Below are 13,366 nucleotides of genomic sequence, written 5' to 3' on the forward strand. Positions count from 1 at the left end.
TTGGATTAAGACACATTTTAACCCCATAAACACTAACATAGCTGTTTACAGCTTCTAAGCAATGTTTTCTTGCTTTTAGCCTGTTTTGGGACAAAATGGGTATAAGTGGCTTTTAAACTCTTCACATCTATCTCAAACTCTTATAATTAGTTAGTTGCCACGCATTTTTGTCTGTCGTTTCTTTAAATTTTGTTTCGTTTCCCAATTTTATAATGTATATACTACGCAATTTTTGACTTTGAAATATTAATAAAGTTTCTTATGCATAATAACTAAAGTTTTTGGGATTAACAAATTTTTGATGGTGTTATTATTATTTCTATTAATTTGCATGAAAAGTAGCATAAAAAAAAAAGATGAATACACAAATTCAAGATAACAACAGAAATTATCTAACACTTGATTAACTAAATAGAAAGCGTTCTTATCGTCGAACGTAGTCTTACAAGAAAGTGAGAAGCAAGAAATTAAAAAAAAAAACAATGAGCTCATTGGAATAAATTATCTCATAAAGTAGAAAAGGGATTAAGGAAAATATAGAGAAAATTATTAATTCTAAAAAATGTAAATACTCACTTCTATATAAACATAGATCGTCTCATATGATTCATCTAACAAAATAACTTATTCAAAAATATGCTTTCAACTTTGTTCTATTGGTCAAACTTTTTTAATGGGAAGACAAATTTTTCTTATTTTTTTAAACCAAAATATACTCATACTTTCTACTTTTTCAGTTTGGAATAGGTAAGATTAAACTGTTGACCCAAAAAAAATGGAAAATTAATATATGCATCTTCTTTTTCTAATATTATATTTTAAAATTTATTGTAGTAGTTTTAGATTGTTTTATTTAATTTATATATTCATTTTTGAATTATTTGAGATTCATATATTACGGTGCTTATAATTTTCAATTATTTCATTAATTATGTCAAACTTTTTTTTTTTCTAATTTCACAACCTTGATTGGTTGGTCATAGACATTTTTTTTGTGCAAACATAATTGTTACCATTCGTTCAATCTATCTCAATAGGAGATAAAAAAGAGAATATCATCAACCTAATGGTTGGATAAGATAGGCTAATCAAGCACAAACCTACAACAAACATAGATACATTGGAAAAACATAAATCGTTGTTGATAGATCCATAAGAGCTTGGAGACAGAGGCTACATCATGGTGTGTCAAAGAAACTTCCACAAATACATTGGAAAATTTAACATTAGTTACTATCAAAAGATTTTGTGACGTTGGAAAAGAGTCTTTAGTTTCATTGGTTGCTGGAGCAAGCCACTTTAAGATAGGTAAAAGACGTGAACATGTTCTCTCCACACAGGAGTAGAGCATAGCCGAGGTTCTCTCTATGGTGGAGAAGGTTGGACGCAAGATTATCTCCCCAAAGAAGGAAGGTGGGGGAGGTTAGACGCAAGATTATCTTCCCAAGAGAAGAAGGCGAAGCGAAGGTTCTCTCCATGGTGGAGGAGGTTAGACGCAAGGTTCTCTCCACAAGGGAGGAGGGCAGAACCGAGGTTCTCTCCATGGTTGGTCATACACTATTGTGATGTAATTTATTTTTTATTCAAAATATTTTTTGAACCAACAATTTTAGTGATTAAAGAAACTATGCAAAAGTAAAAGTAAAGAGACATAAAATAGTTGGCTTACTTTGTTCATATAGATATTTTCTAGGTGGTGGTAAATAATATATTTGTAACATACAATATACCTAGGTGTAAAAAATACATTTTTAATGATAACATACATAAAAGATTTGTATATAAATATAAATCAATATTATAGCCCAAAATAATTATAAATAATGTACAAGAAATTTTAATATATTTTTACTAGATTTAATTTTATTTACAAAAATTTAAACCTGCACATCGGACGGGTTCTTATGTAGTGTTTATATAAAAAGTACTAAAATTTTAAAAATTTGCTTTAAAAAAAAAAGAAAAGTCAATGAGTAATAGTGGCTCGATAGAATTTTAACTGGACCTTAAATCTTTAAAAAAGAAGCCCAATAAAAATACTCTGGCCCGCTTCGAGTCATCTTCTCCGGAGCATAGATACAAAACCGAGTCTCCGTCAAGACAGCCGTCGGCCGTTGTAATGGTTGGCGACGTCGATTTATGTATAAGAAGATTGGTATGGAACATATTAAGTAGACCACTGCAGATACTTTGAAATCAATACTTTTTTTTGGTAAGGTTCGTGTTCTCATTTCCTATTTCAGTTTCGTTGAAAATTCCATGAATTGGGAGCATTATTATTAGCCACGAAAAGACATAATCTTATTAAGTTTGACGAAGACGTGTTCATTTTGGTCTCCAATCTCAACTATAGTTTTAATTTGTTCTGCAAGAAAACTAAGGGTCCGAATGGTAACCGCGGATTTAGTAGTGCGGGACAAATATTTTGACAGTGCGGTGCGGTTCAACTGCGGTACATGCGGGACAAATATATTTGCGGGACAAGTGCGGTTACTCTAAAATAAGCGGTACGAAATAATGTTTGATTGGTGAAAAACAGTTTGCGGTACAGAATTTATATTATTTTATAAATAAAAATAACTAGTATAGTTATATCTTATAAATAAACATTATAATAAAATATATTATAAATTAGTTTTTTAATTGTTAATGATATAGTAATTCATCTACTATTTATAAACTTCAAAAACCGAAATTATTTGAAATTAATCATGTAAATTTTATTTCATTAAAATATACATTGTTTTAAAAATAAATTCATTCTAGAGGAAACTATGGATTTTATTTTAAAAATTTTAAATCTAGTTAAAATAGATATTATACATTTAGGATGATATAATTTTTTCTTCACAAATCTGTTTTCATATTAAAAATGATTATTTTATAATTTGTGAATATATAGTGAAGTAATTTTTTGAAGAAAAGATTAAAAAGATAATTTATTTATCAAAAGTTTTAAAAATTTAAAACTGAAAATAAATTTTTAGCATAGTAATTTCTTGATTCCACTATATAATTTAAATATAATAAATTAAGGTTTTATATTATGTTGTGCGTTATTTAGAAAACCGCTGCTAAATGGATGTTGGACAAAAAAAAGGCGGTCCGTTTGTTATTACGTTCACTTGAAAAACGCAAAGTGGGTTTTGATTTTCTCTTTCCAAAAACGCATATTACTGAATGCATACATGAATGGTGACATATAGCAAAAAAAATTAAAAAGTGTTGAAATAGTGTTGCCATTCATGGCCTAAATCAATCATGTTTTCTACTATAAATTTGATTGATGGGTGCTGCTTACTCAAACAAAAAAAAGTCTTTCGAGTTAATTGCAAAAATTGAAAACACATTTTTTCTTTGGAATGAGGAACTACAGATCATTAACTGTCTTGGTGCTAAGTTTGATTATAGTTTTGAATCTTGTTCGAGCTAGTAGTGATGAAAGCAAGGTAAAAAAAATGATCTTCTTCTTTTATCATACAGCACAAAAATATAACTCTTATGACCAATTTTTGTGTTGTATTGTGTTGTGATGATAATCAAAATAGGTTCATATAGTGTATCTTGGTGAGAAGCAACATGATGATGACCCTGAGTTTGTCACAGAATCTCATCACCAGATGTTGTCGTCACTTCTTGGAAGGTACAAAGCTAGCTAACTAACTACTTGATTAGTAGTATTTTAACTCCATTATATATATATGTCTCAAAGCTGTTTACCTTTTTTTATCTTGTGTCACAGTAAAGCGGATGCACATGAATCGATGGTGTACAGTTACCGACATGGCTTTTCAGGCTTTGCTGCCAAGCTTACTGACTCACAAGCCAATAAACTTGCTGGTACTCTCATACATAGCCTTTGTTGTTTGCCTTCAGTTTCACCACGCCCTTAGGCTTCTTATAGCATTTTTTTATGATATGATCTAAAATTTTGAGCTTAATAGTTTCATCGCTGATGCAATCTTGGAAACAGATTCTCCTGAAGTTGTTCATGTCATGGCTGATAATTTCTATGAACTTGCGACTACTCGGACTTGGGACTACTTAGGTCTTTCTGCTGCTAATCCTATTAACCTCCTAACTGATACAAACATGGGTGACCATGTTATCATTGGCTTTATTGACACAGGTTAGAAATTGTAGCTTGGTCTTAATTCATGTTTCAGATCATACCTTTATTGTAGCAGAGTAGATTTTTTTTTCTTTCCCTAAACACAATTCAAATCTTGAAACGGTCTGAGTATGAGTTTTCACATACAGAGTCAAGCACTGTACACAGGTCAAGAACTCGGCTTCACCAGTTTGGTTTACCCAGAGAATGCAGGGAACACCAATGAGACCTTTAGCGGGTATCATCAAATTACTTGCTTTTTGTTAAGACTTACGTGCAAATGTTCTATATTTTTCTAAATATGGACGTAACATTTTTGCAGTGTCTGTGAACGCCTTGATCTCAACCCAAACCGTACGATGGCAGGGAAAGTTGTGTTGTGTTTCACAACAAACACACTCTTTAGTGCTGTATCGAGAGTTGCCTCTTATGTAAAAGCAGCCGGTGGTCTTGGCGTGATCGTCGCAAGAAATCCAGGTTACAATCTTACTCCGTGTAGAAATGATTTCCCCTGTGTAGCCATTGATTACGAGCTCGGGACAGATGTACTTCTCTATATACGCTCCACTAGGTATGAAAAAGTACTACGATCTTAGTTGTTGCACTCCCTCCAAGAAACATAGAATTGTAATAAGAAAAGTACGCAACTCTGCAGATCACCTGTTGTGAAGATACAACCTTCTAGAACACATGTTGGACAACCTGTGGGGACAAAGGTGGCTACATTCTCATCAAGAGGACCTAACTCGATCTCCCCAGCGATCCTCAAAGTATGTTTTGATCCTTATTCTTTGATTTTCTTCCTCTGATGTTTTGAATCACGATAAAATATCTACTTTTCAGCCAGACATAGGGGCACCAGGAGTGAGCATATTATCTGCTACATCCACTGACTCCAATTCTAGTGTTGGGGGATTTGATATTCTTGCGGGAACATCAATGGCTGCTCCAGTTATTGCAGGAGTAGTTGCAATTCTTAAAGCTTTGCATCCTAATTGGTCTCCTGCTGCCTTTAGATCAGCTATTGTCACTACAGGTTTCGTATTTTACTTCAATTACTAAAGCAAAAACCTTGAATATTTTTTACACACTGATCTCAATATTTGTGTTCATTACTTTTACAGCTTGGAGAACAGATCCATTTGGAGAGCAAATTTTTGCAGAAGGATCATCTCGTAAAGTAGCTGATCCATTTGATTACGGTGGAGGCATCGTGAACCCTGAGAAAGCTGCAGACCCTGGTCTCATCTACGACATGGGAACACAAGACTACATTCTCTACTTATGTTCTGCTGGTTACAACGACTCAGCTATTTCTCAACTTGTTGGTAAAGTAACAGTCTGCTCGAACCCTAAACCTTCCGTTCTTGATGTCAACTTGCCTTCAATCACCATCCCAAACCTTAAAGGCGAGGTCACTCTCACAGAGAACCGTCACTAACGTTGGATCAGCTGACTCGGTCTACAAAGTCGTGGTAGAGCCTCCGCTTGGGATTCGAGTGGCTGTGACACCAAAGATACTAGTGTTTAACTCTAAAACAAATAGTGTCCCCTTCACAGTTCGTGTCTCGACCACATACAAAATCAACACTGGATTCTTCTTTGGAAACTTGATGTGGACAGATTCTATTCATAATGTAACTATTCCCGTGTCTGTGAGAACGCAGCTTCTGCAGAACTATTACGATGAGAACTAAATGATTCTTATTAACGTGAATACATTGTTTCTTGTCCATGTGTTTATAAATCCAAGAAGAAGAAGCGAACCAGTGGATTTGTCTTTTTGCTTTCATTTAACAGTTTTACTTAGAAATGAAAGTACTCACGCACATGCTTTATGTGTCGTTCATCTCTCTGAAATAGTCTCTTCTTAATGTCTGTTCATCTCTCTGTATCATAAAATGTTATCTTGGCCACACAAAGAAGACCAAACATTCTTGGCCACACAACATTAAAAGTTAGCTTGACCAAGACATTTCTACTTCTTGAATTTTCTTCTTAATCTCGACAAGTTGTAATTTTAAAAGCACGAAAACTAAAGCATGTTTCTATATAAAATGCTGTTGCTTCCTCAAAATTTTCTAAGTAGATTGAGAAAAATAAAACTCTACTATTTATTGGGATGAGTAACTACGTACCATTTATTCTCTTGGTGCTAAGTCTGATAATAGTTCTGAAGAATGTTGCACTTGCTGGTGCTGAGAGCAAGGTAAGTTGGTATTTTTTTATACCAAATAGCAAAAAAAAAAAAGAGAAACTAGTAACAGGTTATGACCAAGTTTTTGGTTGTGTTGTGATGATAATCAAATAGGTTCATATAGTGTATCTGGGTGAGAAGCAGCACCATGATCCTGAGTTTGTCACAGAATCTCATCACCAGATGTTGTCGTCACTTCTTGGAAGGTACAGAGTGCTGATTGATCAATTATTCATTCAATTCTTGTGGGTCACATCATGTCTCAAGCTTTTTTAACCAAGAATTTTATTTGGTGTCACAGTAAAAAAGATGCACATGACTCAATGGTGTATAGTTACCGACATGGGTTTTCAGGCTTTGCTGCCAAACTCACCAAGTCACAAGCCAAGTTAATCGCTGGTAGTACTCGCAGTTGTCTTAAGTCACACACCTTTTCTTTGCTTCTTAGCTTTCAAAATCTGTGACAAAACTAAGACTACTTTGATTTGATTTTATAAGCAAGACTAGCTAAATGTTTTCATTGCTGATGCACATAATTCTGGAAACAGATTTGCCTGAAGTTGTTCATGTCATACCGGATGGTTTTTATGAACTCGCGACAACACGAACATGGGACTACTTAGGCCTTTCTGCTGCCAATCCAAAGAATCTCTTAACTGACACAAACATGGGTGACCAAGTTATCATTGGTGTTATTGACACAGGTATAAATAGATTTAGTCACACTGTAGATTTTATTGTTGTTGATGTTTCTTTTGATTTCTTTATTTAAGCACCTCATTGACTTGTTTGGTTTTGTGTGGTAACCACACTGTGGTTTGTAGGAGTGTGGCCAGAGTCTGAATCATTTAATGACAATGGGGTTGGACCAATACCAAGAAAATGGAAAGGAGGATGTGAATCAGGAGAAAACTTCAGACCAACAAATTGCAACAGAAAGCTCATAGGAGCCAAGTACTTTATAAAAGGGTTTCTTGCTCAAAACAAAGGGTTCAATTCCACAAAATCCCCTGATTACATTTCCGCTAGAGACTTTGACGGCCATGGAACGCACGTCGCCTCCCTTGCGGGTGGATCATTTGTTCCCAACGTAAGCTACAAAGGTCTCGCTGGAGGAACCTTGAGAGGTGGTGCACCACGTGCTCGCATAGCAATGTACAAGGCTTGTTGGTATATGGAAGAGCTAGAAGGATTGACTTGTTTAAATTCTGACATCATCAAAGCAATTGACGAAGCTATGCATGACGGTGTTGATGTTTTGTCAATCTCTCTTGTTGGTCAAGTCCCTCTACTTCCTGAAACTGACATGCTTAATGAGTTTGCTACTGGATTATTCCATGCTGTTGCAAAAGGCATTGTAGTTGTTTGTGCAGGTGGTAACGATGGTCCAGAAGCTCAGACCGTGGTAAACACAGCTCCTTGGATCTTAACAGTGGCTGCAACCACTCTAGATCGGTCCTTTCCCACACCTATTACACTTGGGAACAATAAAGTGATTTTGGTAAAGCAGAGTTATATGTTCTACAAACATTTTTGTTTCTATTGTTATCACTTTTTTTCCCTTGGAACTCTCTGATTATGTGTATTTCCAATCTTACTTCAGGGTCAAGCAACCTACACAGGTCCGGAACTTGGCTTAACTAGTTTAGTTTATCCAGCAGATGCAGGGAACAGCAGCGGGTTAGTAACGAGAACCTGACTTCTTGCTAAGACATGTGTTTAGTTTTCACTGAATCTGTAACACTTTGTAGTGTCTGTGAATCCCTTAATCTCAACTCCAACCATACAATGGCCGGGAAAGTTGTGCTGTGTTTCACAACTTCAAGAACCAACACTGCTATACCGAACGCTGCATCTTTTGTGAAGACAGCCGGAGGGCTTGGCCTGATCATCTCAAGAAACCCGGTGTACACTCTCAAGCCATGTGATGATGATTTTCCATGTGTCGCCATTGACTACGAGCTCGGGACAGATATACTTGCTTACATACGTTCCACTAGGTATGAAACTATAAACCCTGATCCTCACTTCATACAGTAGTACATTTTCAGTTGTTTCCTTCCCTTCCAAGAAAAACATATTCATAAGAAAAAGATTAACAGATCACCTGTTGTGAAGATACAACCTTCTAGAACACTCTCCGGACAACCTGTTGGTACTAAGGTTGTAAATTTCTCATCAAGAGGGCCTAACTCGATGTCCCCGGCGATTCTAAAAGTATGTCTTCAAAGTTTTGACACCATCAGAAGTTCTGCAATATCTTAATTAATAAAATGCTCTATATTTATGATACAGCCCGACATAGCAGCACCAGGAGTAAGGATATTAGCTGCTACATCTCCCAACTCCACCTTGAGTGCTGGTGGATTTGCTATTCTTTCAGGAACATCGATGGCGACTCCAGCTATTGCAGGAGTTATTGCACTTCTCAAAGCTCTACATCCTGATTGGTCCCCTGCTGCTTTTAGATCAGCCATTGTCACTACAGGTTCTTTATCTTCTTCCAACTACAATAACAACCGATCAATATATCCAACTCAAGAAATCGTTGTCTTTACTTTGTGTTAGATTTACGATATCACTACTCCACTGATAAGAACAGAGAGAGACTAGCACATCACTAGCTCAGCTCCCAACACACCATAAGAGAGAAACTAGCACATCACTAGCTCACCTCTCCAAACACAAGCACATCGCTTGACCAATCTTCACAATATTCAACATAATCTCTCTCGATACTCATCTCTCTTATTTATACTCTCAGACTGCAACTGCAACTCTCAGATTGTAACTGCAGACCTTCCAATTCCATTAGTGGCTTCTCTAGTTCTCTTCAAACTACTCACTCAAAGTCCACATCATTAGCCTTCTTNAGACAGCCGGAGGGCTTGGCCTGATCATCTCAAGAAACCCGGTGTACACTCTCAAGCCATGTGATGATGATTTTCCATGTGTCGCCATTGACTACGAGCTCGGGACAGATATACTTGCTTACATACGTTCCACTAGGTATGAAACTATAAACCCTGATCCTCACTTCATACAGTAGTACATTTTCAGTTGTTTCCTTCCCTTCCAAGAAAAACATATTCATAAGAAAAAGATTAACAGATCACCTGTTGTGAAGATACAACCTTCTAGAACACTCTCCGGACAACCTGTTGGTACTAAGGTTGTAAATTTCTCATCAAGAGGGCCTAACTCGATGTCCCCGGCGATTCTAAAAGTATGTCTTCAAAGTTTTGACACCATCAGAAGTTCTGCAATATCTTAATTAATAAAATGCTCTATATTTATGATACAGCCCGACATAGCAGCACCAGGAGTAAGGATATTAGCTGCTACATCTCCCAACTCCACCTTGAGTGCTGGTGGATTTGCTATTCTTTCAGGAACATCGATGGCGACTCCAGCTATTGCAGGAGTTATTGCACTTCTCAAAGCTCTACATCCTGATTGGTCCCCTGCTGCTTTTAGATCAGCCATTGTCACTACAGGTTCTTTATCTTCTTCCAACTACAATAACAACCGATCAATATATCCAACTCAAGAAATCGTTGTCTTTACTTTGTGTTAGATTTACGATATCACTACTCCACTGATAAGAACAGAGAGAGACTAGCACATCACTAGCTCAGCTCCCAACACACCATAAGAGAGAGACTAGCACATGACTAGCTCACCTCTCCAAACACAAGCACATCGCTTGACCAATCTTCACAATATTCAACATAATCTCTCTCGATACTCATCTCTCTTATTTATACTCTCAGACTGCAACTGCAACTCTCAGATTGTAACTGCAGACCTTCCAATTCCATTAGTGGCTTCTCTAGTTCTCTTCAAACTACTCACTCAAAGTCCACATCATTAGCCTTCTCTTTACAGTGAAACACTAGACCAAGTGACCAACCGTATCAATACTCCCCCCCATTTAGACAAGCTTGTCCTCAAGCTTTAAGAAAGAAAACTGCCGTGGCAAGTCACCAATATTGGTCCGTGTGATGGCAGGAACAGACTGCTCGCAACAACTGTGACAGTCTTACATCTCCATAGAAATGTTGAGCACCTGAGATCAGCCATTGTTATAGGACAATCGCCACTCTCTTTCATCTTGTATTTGTACTTGAATTTCCAGGATTTAAGAAACTTCTGTTTCTTAAGATTGTGCAAGATAATGGCAGTGGCTTCACGTGAGTCTTCATCAAGCTCTCTCTGTAGAACATCAAAGCCAGAACCAAAACCAAAGGATGGTGTTGTCCTACCTTACAGCTCACACGCATTCCCCCAACTAACCATTCTGCATTCCAGTCCAAACCGATTATGATGTTGTTGTAGTCCCTCTGACTCATGGTAGAATGCAAATTTCCAAGAGTTAGAACTCTTTTCCATCAGCCTCACAAGCAGAGATCCGATATTGTTCAACACATACGCAACCTGCAACCAAGTCACAAACTTCTTCTCCGAAGTATAACCCAACAAATAACATAACTGGGACATGGAACTGATAAGTGGAATGTTGACGCCTTGGCCTTTCTGCAGCTCTATCTCAGCAAGACTAACTTGTAGCCCCACTATTCTCAACCCATTCACAAAGACATGGCCACGTTTGTATGGAGCTTGCCAAAACCTCAACAAATGGCACTTCTTTTTCTGTTGCAGCTGTTCCTTGAAAGATGTAAAGTACAGAATCTGCTTGTGTTGTCTTTGCATTCCCACTCTCTCAGATTTGTATTTAAAGTTTCAGGTTTTTAGAAACTTGTGTTTCTTAAACTTATACAAGACTGTGGCATGGATCACACACTTGTTGGAGATCATCCCAATCATCATACCCTTTAGAATCACCCAAGTAAACAGCCTCACATGCACCTCAACAATGTTATCACTACTAACGGCACCATTAGCTGCAACTACAGGTCCAAGATTGATACCGCAGAAGCTGATCCCTCCCGTGAACTGAGAATACACCAGTTCACACCTTAGATGTTCTGAAATAGCCTGCAATGTCTCAACTTTTATTTTCCAACGATGCCACAAGTGAGCAACAGCCTTTCTCTCAACATCCAGAAACAGAGAGTCTGCACCTAACTCTCTCCCTTGTAAAGCTGCTTGTAACACACCTGAAATCACAGAATATGTATGGCCTTTGTTTTCGTCTTGTGTAATACCAGTCTCTTCCCCTGATTCCACTTTACACAAGAACATGGATTGTGTAGCTGCAGGCCCTAAAAGTGAATGCAGAATCTGAGATCTCCATTTCTGCTTCAAGTGAAACTTCACCTCACTAAAACAAAGCTGATACAGTCCTCTTAAATGCAGTCTCATTCTCATTTTACAAATAAACTGTGACCGAGGTGACTGTCTCATCTTTCTCCAAGGCTTAAAGCTGTTCTGTTTCCCATTTGATCTTTCAGAAGCAAAAAAACATGAATCCGTGAGCTGCTGAATTCCTGACCTCAATTTGAACTTAAACCGCCAAGCCTTGAGATGCTTTCTCTGTTTAAGTTTTTGTTTCCTTCTTTTGTCTCCCACCAGCATTTTATCGAACACTTGGAGTTCACATTGTGTGTTCTTGACACTTGTTAACAACTCAGAAAACTCAACCACTTCTGAAGCATGAACAACATGTGATTGCTCGCAGAACACAGATGAATCCTCCATGGCATCCAATGACTCTTTGCTAAATTCAAGGCTAGGTTCCAAGGGAGAATCTTGTACCTGAAACTGTGAAAACGTTTCTCTCGAAGCTGAAGCATGTTGTTGAATCAATTTCGCCTGCAACACAATGTCACCACTTGATTCTATCTCTTGAATCACGTCGACACTTGTGACCACAGTGTTTTCTGACTTCTGATGCTTGCGATCAAAATCTTTGATCCACTGTTCCAGTTTGCGATCCAGCTCCAAACCTACACGCTTTTGATCCCTATCGTTTCCAAACATTAACAATAAACCATCTTTCACCTCGTTCCAACTATTGAAAGGAATCCAGGATTGTTCCTTGTGGAACCAAGATTTTGCTTGGCCGCCGAGAAAATTGGAAACGAACGCCAACTTCTCCTTCTCTGAACACTCACCACCAACAAATTGAGCTTCAATCCTTGCGATCCACTGTTTTGGATCACCTCCGATGAAGATCGGAAGCTGTGAAGCTTGATGCGAAGACTCCGGTTGCATCGGACGTTTCTCAAGGTAATTCGACAACGCCGATAAAGTTTGCTTCATCTTTTTCAATGTCAAATCCAACAAATCGAACCTCGCCTCATGTTCCGCTGACGTCTGCCACAAGCGCTGATGCTCACCGTATAAGAACTTCAAACTCGCCTCATACTCCGCCATCACCGTGGTGGAGCCTCCGCTTGGTGTGATAGTGGTTGTGACGCCGGAGACACTAGTGTTTAACTCCAAATTTAAAAGTGTCTNGAACACTTGGAGTTCACATTGTGTGTTCTTGACACTTGTTAACAACTCAGAAAACTCAACCACTTCTGAAGCATGAACAACATGTGATTGCTCGCAGAACACAGATGAATCCTCCATGGCATCCAATGACTCTTTGCTAAATTCAAGGCTAGGTTCCAAGGGAGAATCTTGTACCTGAAACTGTGAAAACGTTTCTCTCGAAGCTGAAGCATGTTGTTGAATCAATTTCGCCTGCAACACAATGTCACCACTTGATTCTATCTCTTGAATCACGTCGACACTTGTGACCACAGTGTTTTCTGACTTCTGATGCTTGCGATCAAAATCTTTGATCCACTGTTCCAGTTTGCGATCCAGCTCCAAACCTACACGCTTTTGATCCCTATCGTTTCCAAACATTAACAATAAACCATCTTTCACCTCGTTCCAACTATTGAAAGGAATCCAGGATTGTTCCTTGTGGAACCAAGATTTTGCTTGGCCGCCGAGAAAATTGGAAACGAACGCCAACTTCTCCTTCTCTGAACACTCACCACCAACAAATTGAGCTTCAATCCTTGCGATCCACTGTTTTGGATCACCTCCGATGAAGATCGGAAGCTGTGAAGCTTGATGCGAAGACTCCGGTTGCATCG

General features: G+C 37.8%; 4 protein-coding genes and 1 pseudogene across 5 annotated transcripts; 3 read left to right on the plus strand and 2 right to left on the minus strand.

Moving 5' to 3' along the window:
- Nucleotides 3,282-5,931, plus strand: LOC104759634 (annotated as a pseudogene).
- Nucleotides 6,124-9,169, plus strand: LOC109125169 (subtilisin-like protease SBT3.3). 2 transcript variants are annotated; one of them, XM_019239807.1, is made up of 10 exons: nt 6,124-6,320; nt 6,423-6,514; nt 6,610-6,707; nt 6,857-7,012; nt 7,133-7,809; nt 7,912-7,988; nt 8,060-8,308; nt 8,411-8,525; nt 8,604-8,796; nt 8,877-9,169. In XM_019239807.1, exons 1-10 carry the CDS (start codon nt 6,234-6,236, stop codon nt 8,930-8,932), a joined length of 1,800 nt encoding a protein of 599 aa, XP_019095352.1. In that variant the 5' UTR covers nt 6,124-6,233; the 3' UTR covers nt 8,933-9,169. The 2 variants fall into 2 exon arrangements, with proteins under 2 accessions (XP_019095352.1, XP_019095351.1); XM_019239806.1 differs by having other exon boundaries at nt 8,604-9,169.
- LOC109130258 (subtilisin-like protease SBT3.3) lies at nt 9,190-9,955 on the plus strand. The gene is made up of 4 exons (XM_019239808.1): nt 9,190-9,317; nt 9,420-9,534; nt 9,613-9,805; nt 9,886-9,955. The coding sequence occupies exons 2-4, from the start codon at nt 9,514-9,516 to the stop codon at nt 9,939-9,941; spliced, it is 270 nt and encodes an 89-aa protein (XP_019095353.1). The 5' UTR covers nt 9,190-9,317; nt 9,420-9,513; the 3' UTR covers nt 9,942-9,955.
- LOC104757662 lies at nt 11,033-12,664 on the minus strand. Its single transcript, XM_010480413.2, has one exon. It carries the CDS (start codon nt 12,645-12,647, stop codon nt 11,052-11,054), a length of 1,596 nt encoding a protein of 531 aa, XP_010478715.1. The 5' UTR covers nt 12,648-12,664; the 3' UTR covers nt 11,033-11,051.
- LOC104759635 lies at nt 12,647-13,364 on the minus strand. The gene is made up of 2 exons (XM_010482544.1): nt 12,738-13,364; nt 12,647-12,661 (listed from the first exon to the last, which is right to left on the minus strand). The coding sequence occupies exons 1-2, from the start codon at nt 13,362-13,364 to the stop codon at nt 12,647-12,649; spliced, it is 642 nt and encodes a 213-aa protein (XP_010480846.1).

Source organism: Camelina sativa, chromosome 17, assembly GCF_000633955.1.
Source record: "Camelina sativa cultivar DH55 chromosome 17, Cs, whole genome shotgun sequence".
NCBI lineage: Eukaryota > Viridiplantae > Streptophyta > Magnoliopsida > Brassicales > Brassicaceae > Camelina > Camelina sativa.

Bases quoted from the DNA above. Each gene is read 5' to 3' on its own strand.
- LOC109125169 (XM_019239806.1), top strand. From the start codon at position 6,234: ATGAGTAACTACGTACCATTTATTCTCTTGGTGCTAAGTCTGATAATA. The intron at 7,013-7,132 runs GTATAAATAGAT...TGTGGTTTGTAG, and splicing joins CATTGGTGTTATTGACACAG to GAGTGTGGCCAGAGTCTGAA. The intron at 7,989-8,059 runs GTTAGTAACGAG...AACACTTTGTAG, and splicing joins GATGCAGGGAACAGCAGCGG to TGTCTGTGAATCCCTTAATC.
- LOC109130258 (XM_019239808.1), top strand. From the start codon at position 9,514: ATGTCCCCGGCGATTCTAAAA. The intron at 9,535-9,612 runs GTATGTCTTCAA...TTTATGATACAG, and splicing joins TGTCCCCGGCGATTCTAAAA to CCCGACATAGCAGCACCAGG. The intron at 9,806-9,885 runs GTTCTTTATCTT...ACTTTGTGTTAG, and splicing joins ATCAGCCATTGTCACTACAG to ATTTACGATATCACTACTCC.
- LOC104757662 (XM_010480413.2), bottom strand. From the start codon at position 12,647: ATGGCGGAGTATGAGGCGAGTTTGAAGTTCTTATACGGTGAGCATCAG.
- LOC104759635 (XM_010482544.1), bottom strand. From the start codon at position 13,364: ATGCAACCGGAGTCTTCGCATCAAGCTTCACAGCTTCCGATCTTCATC.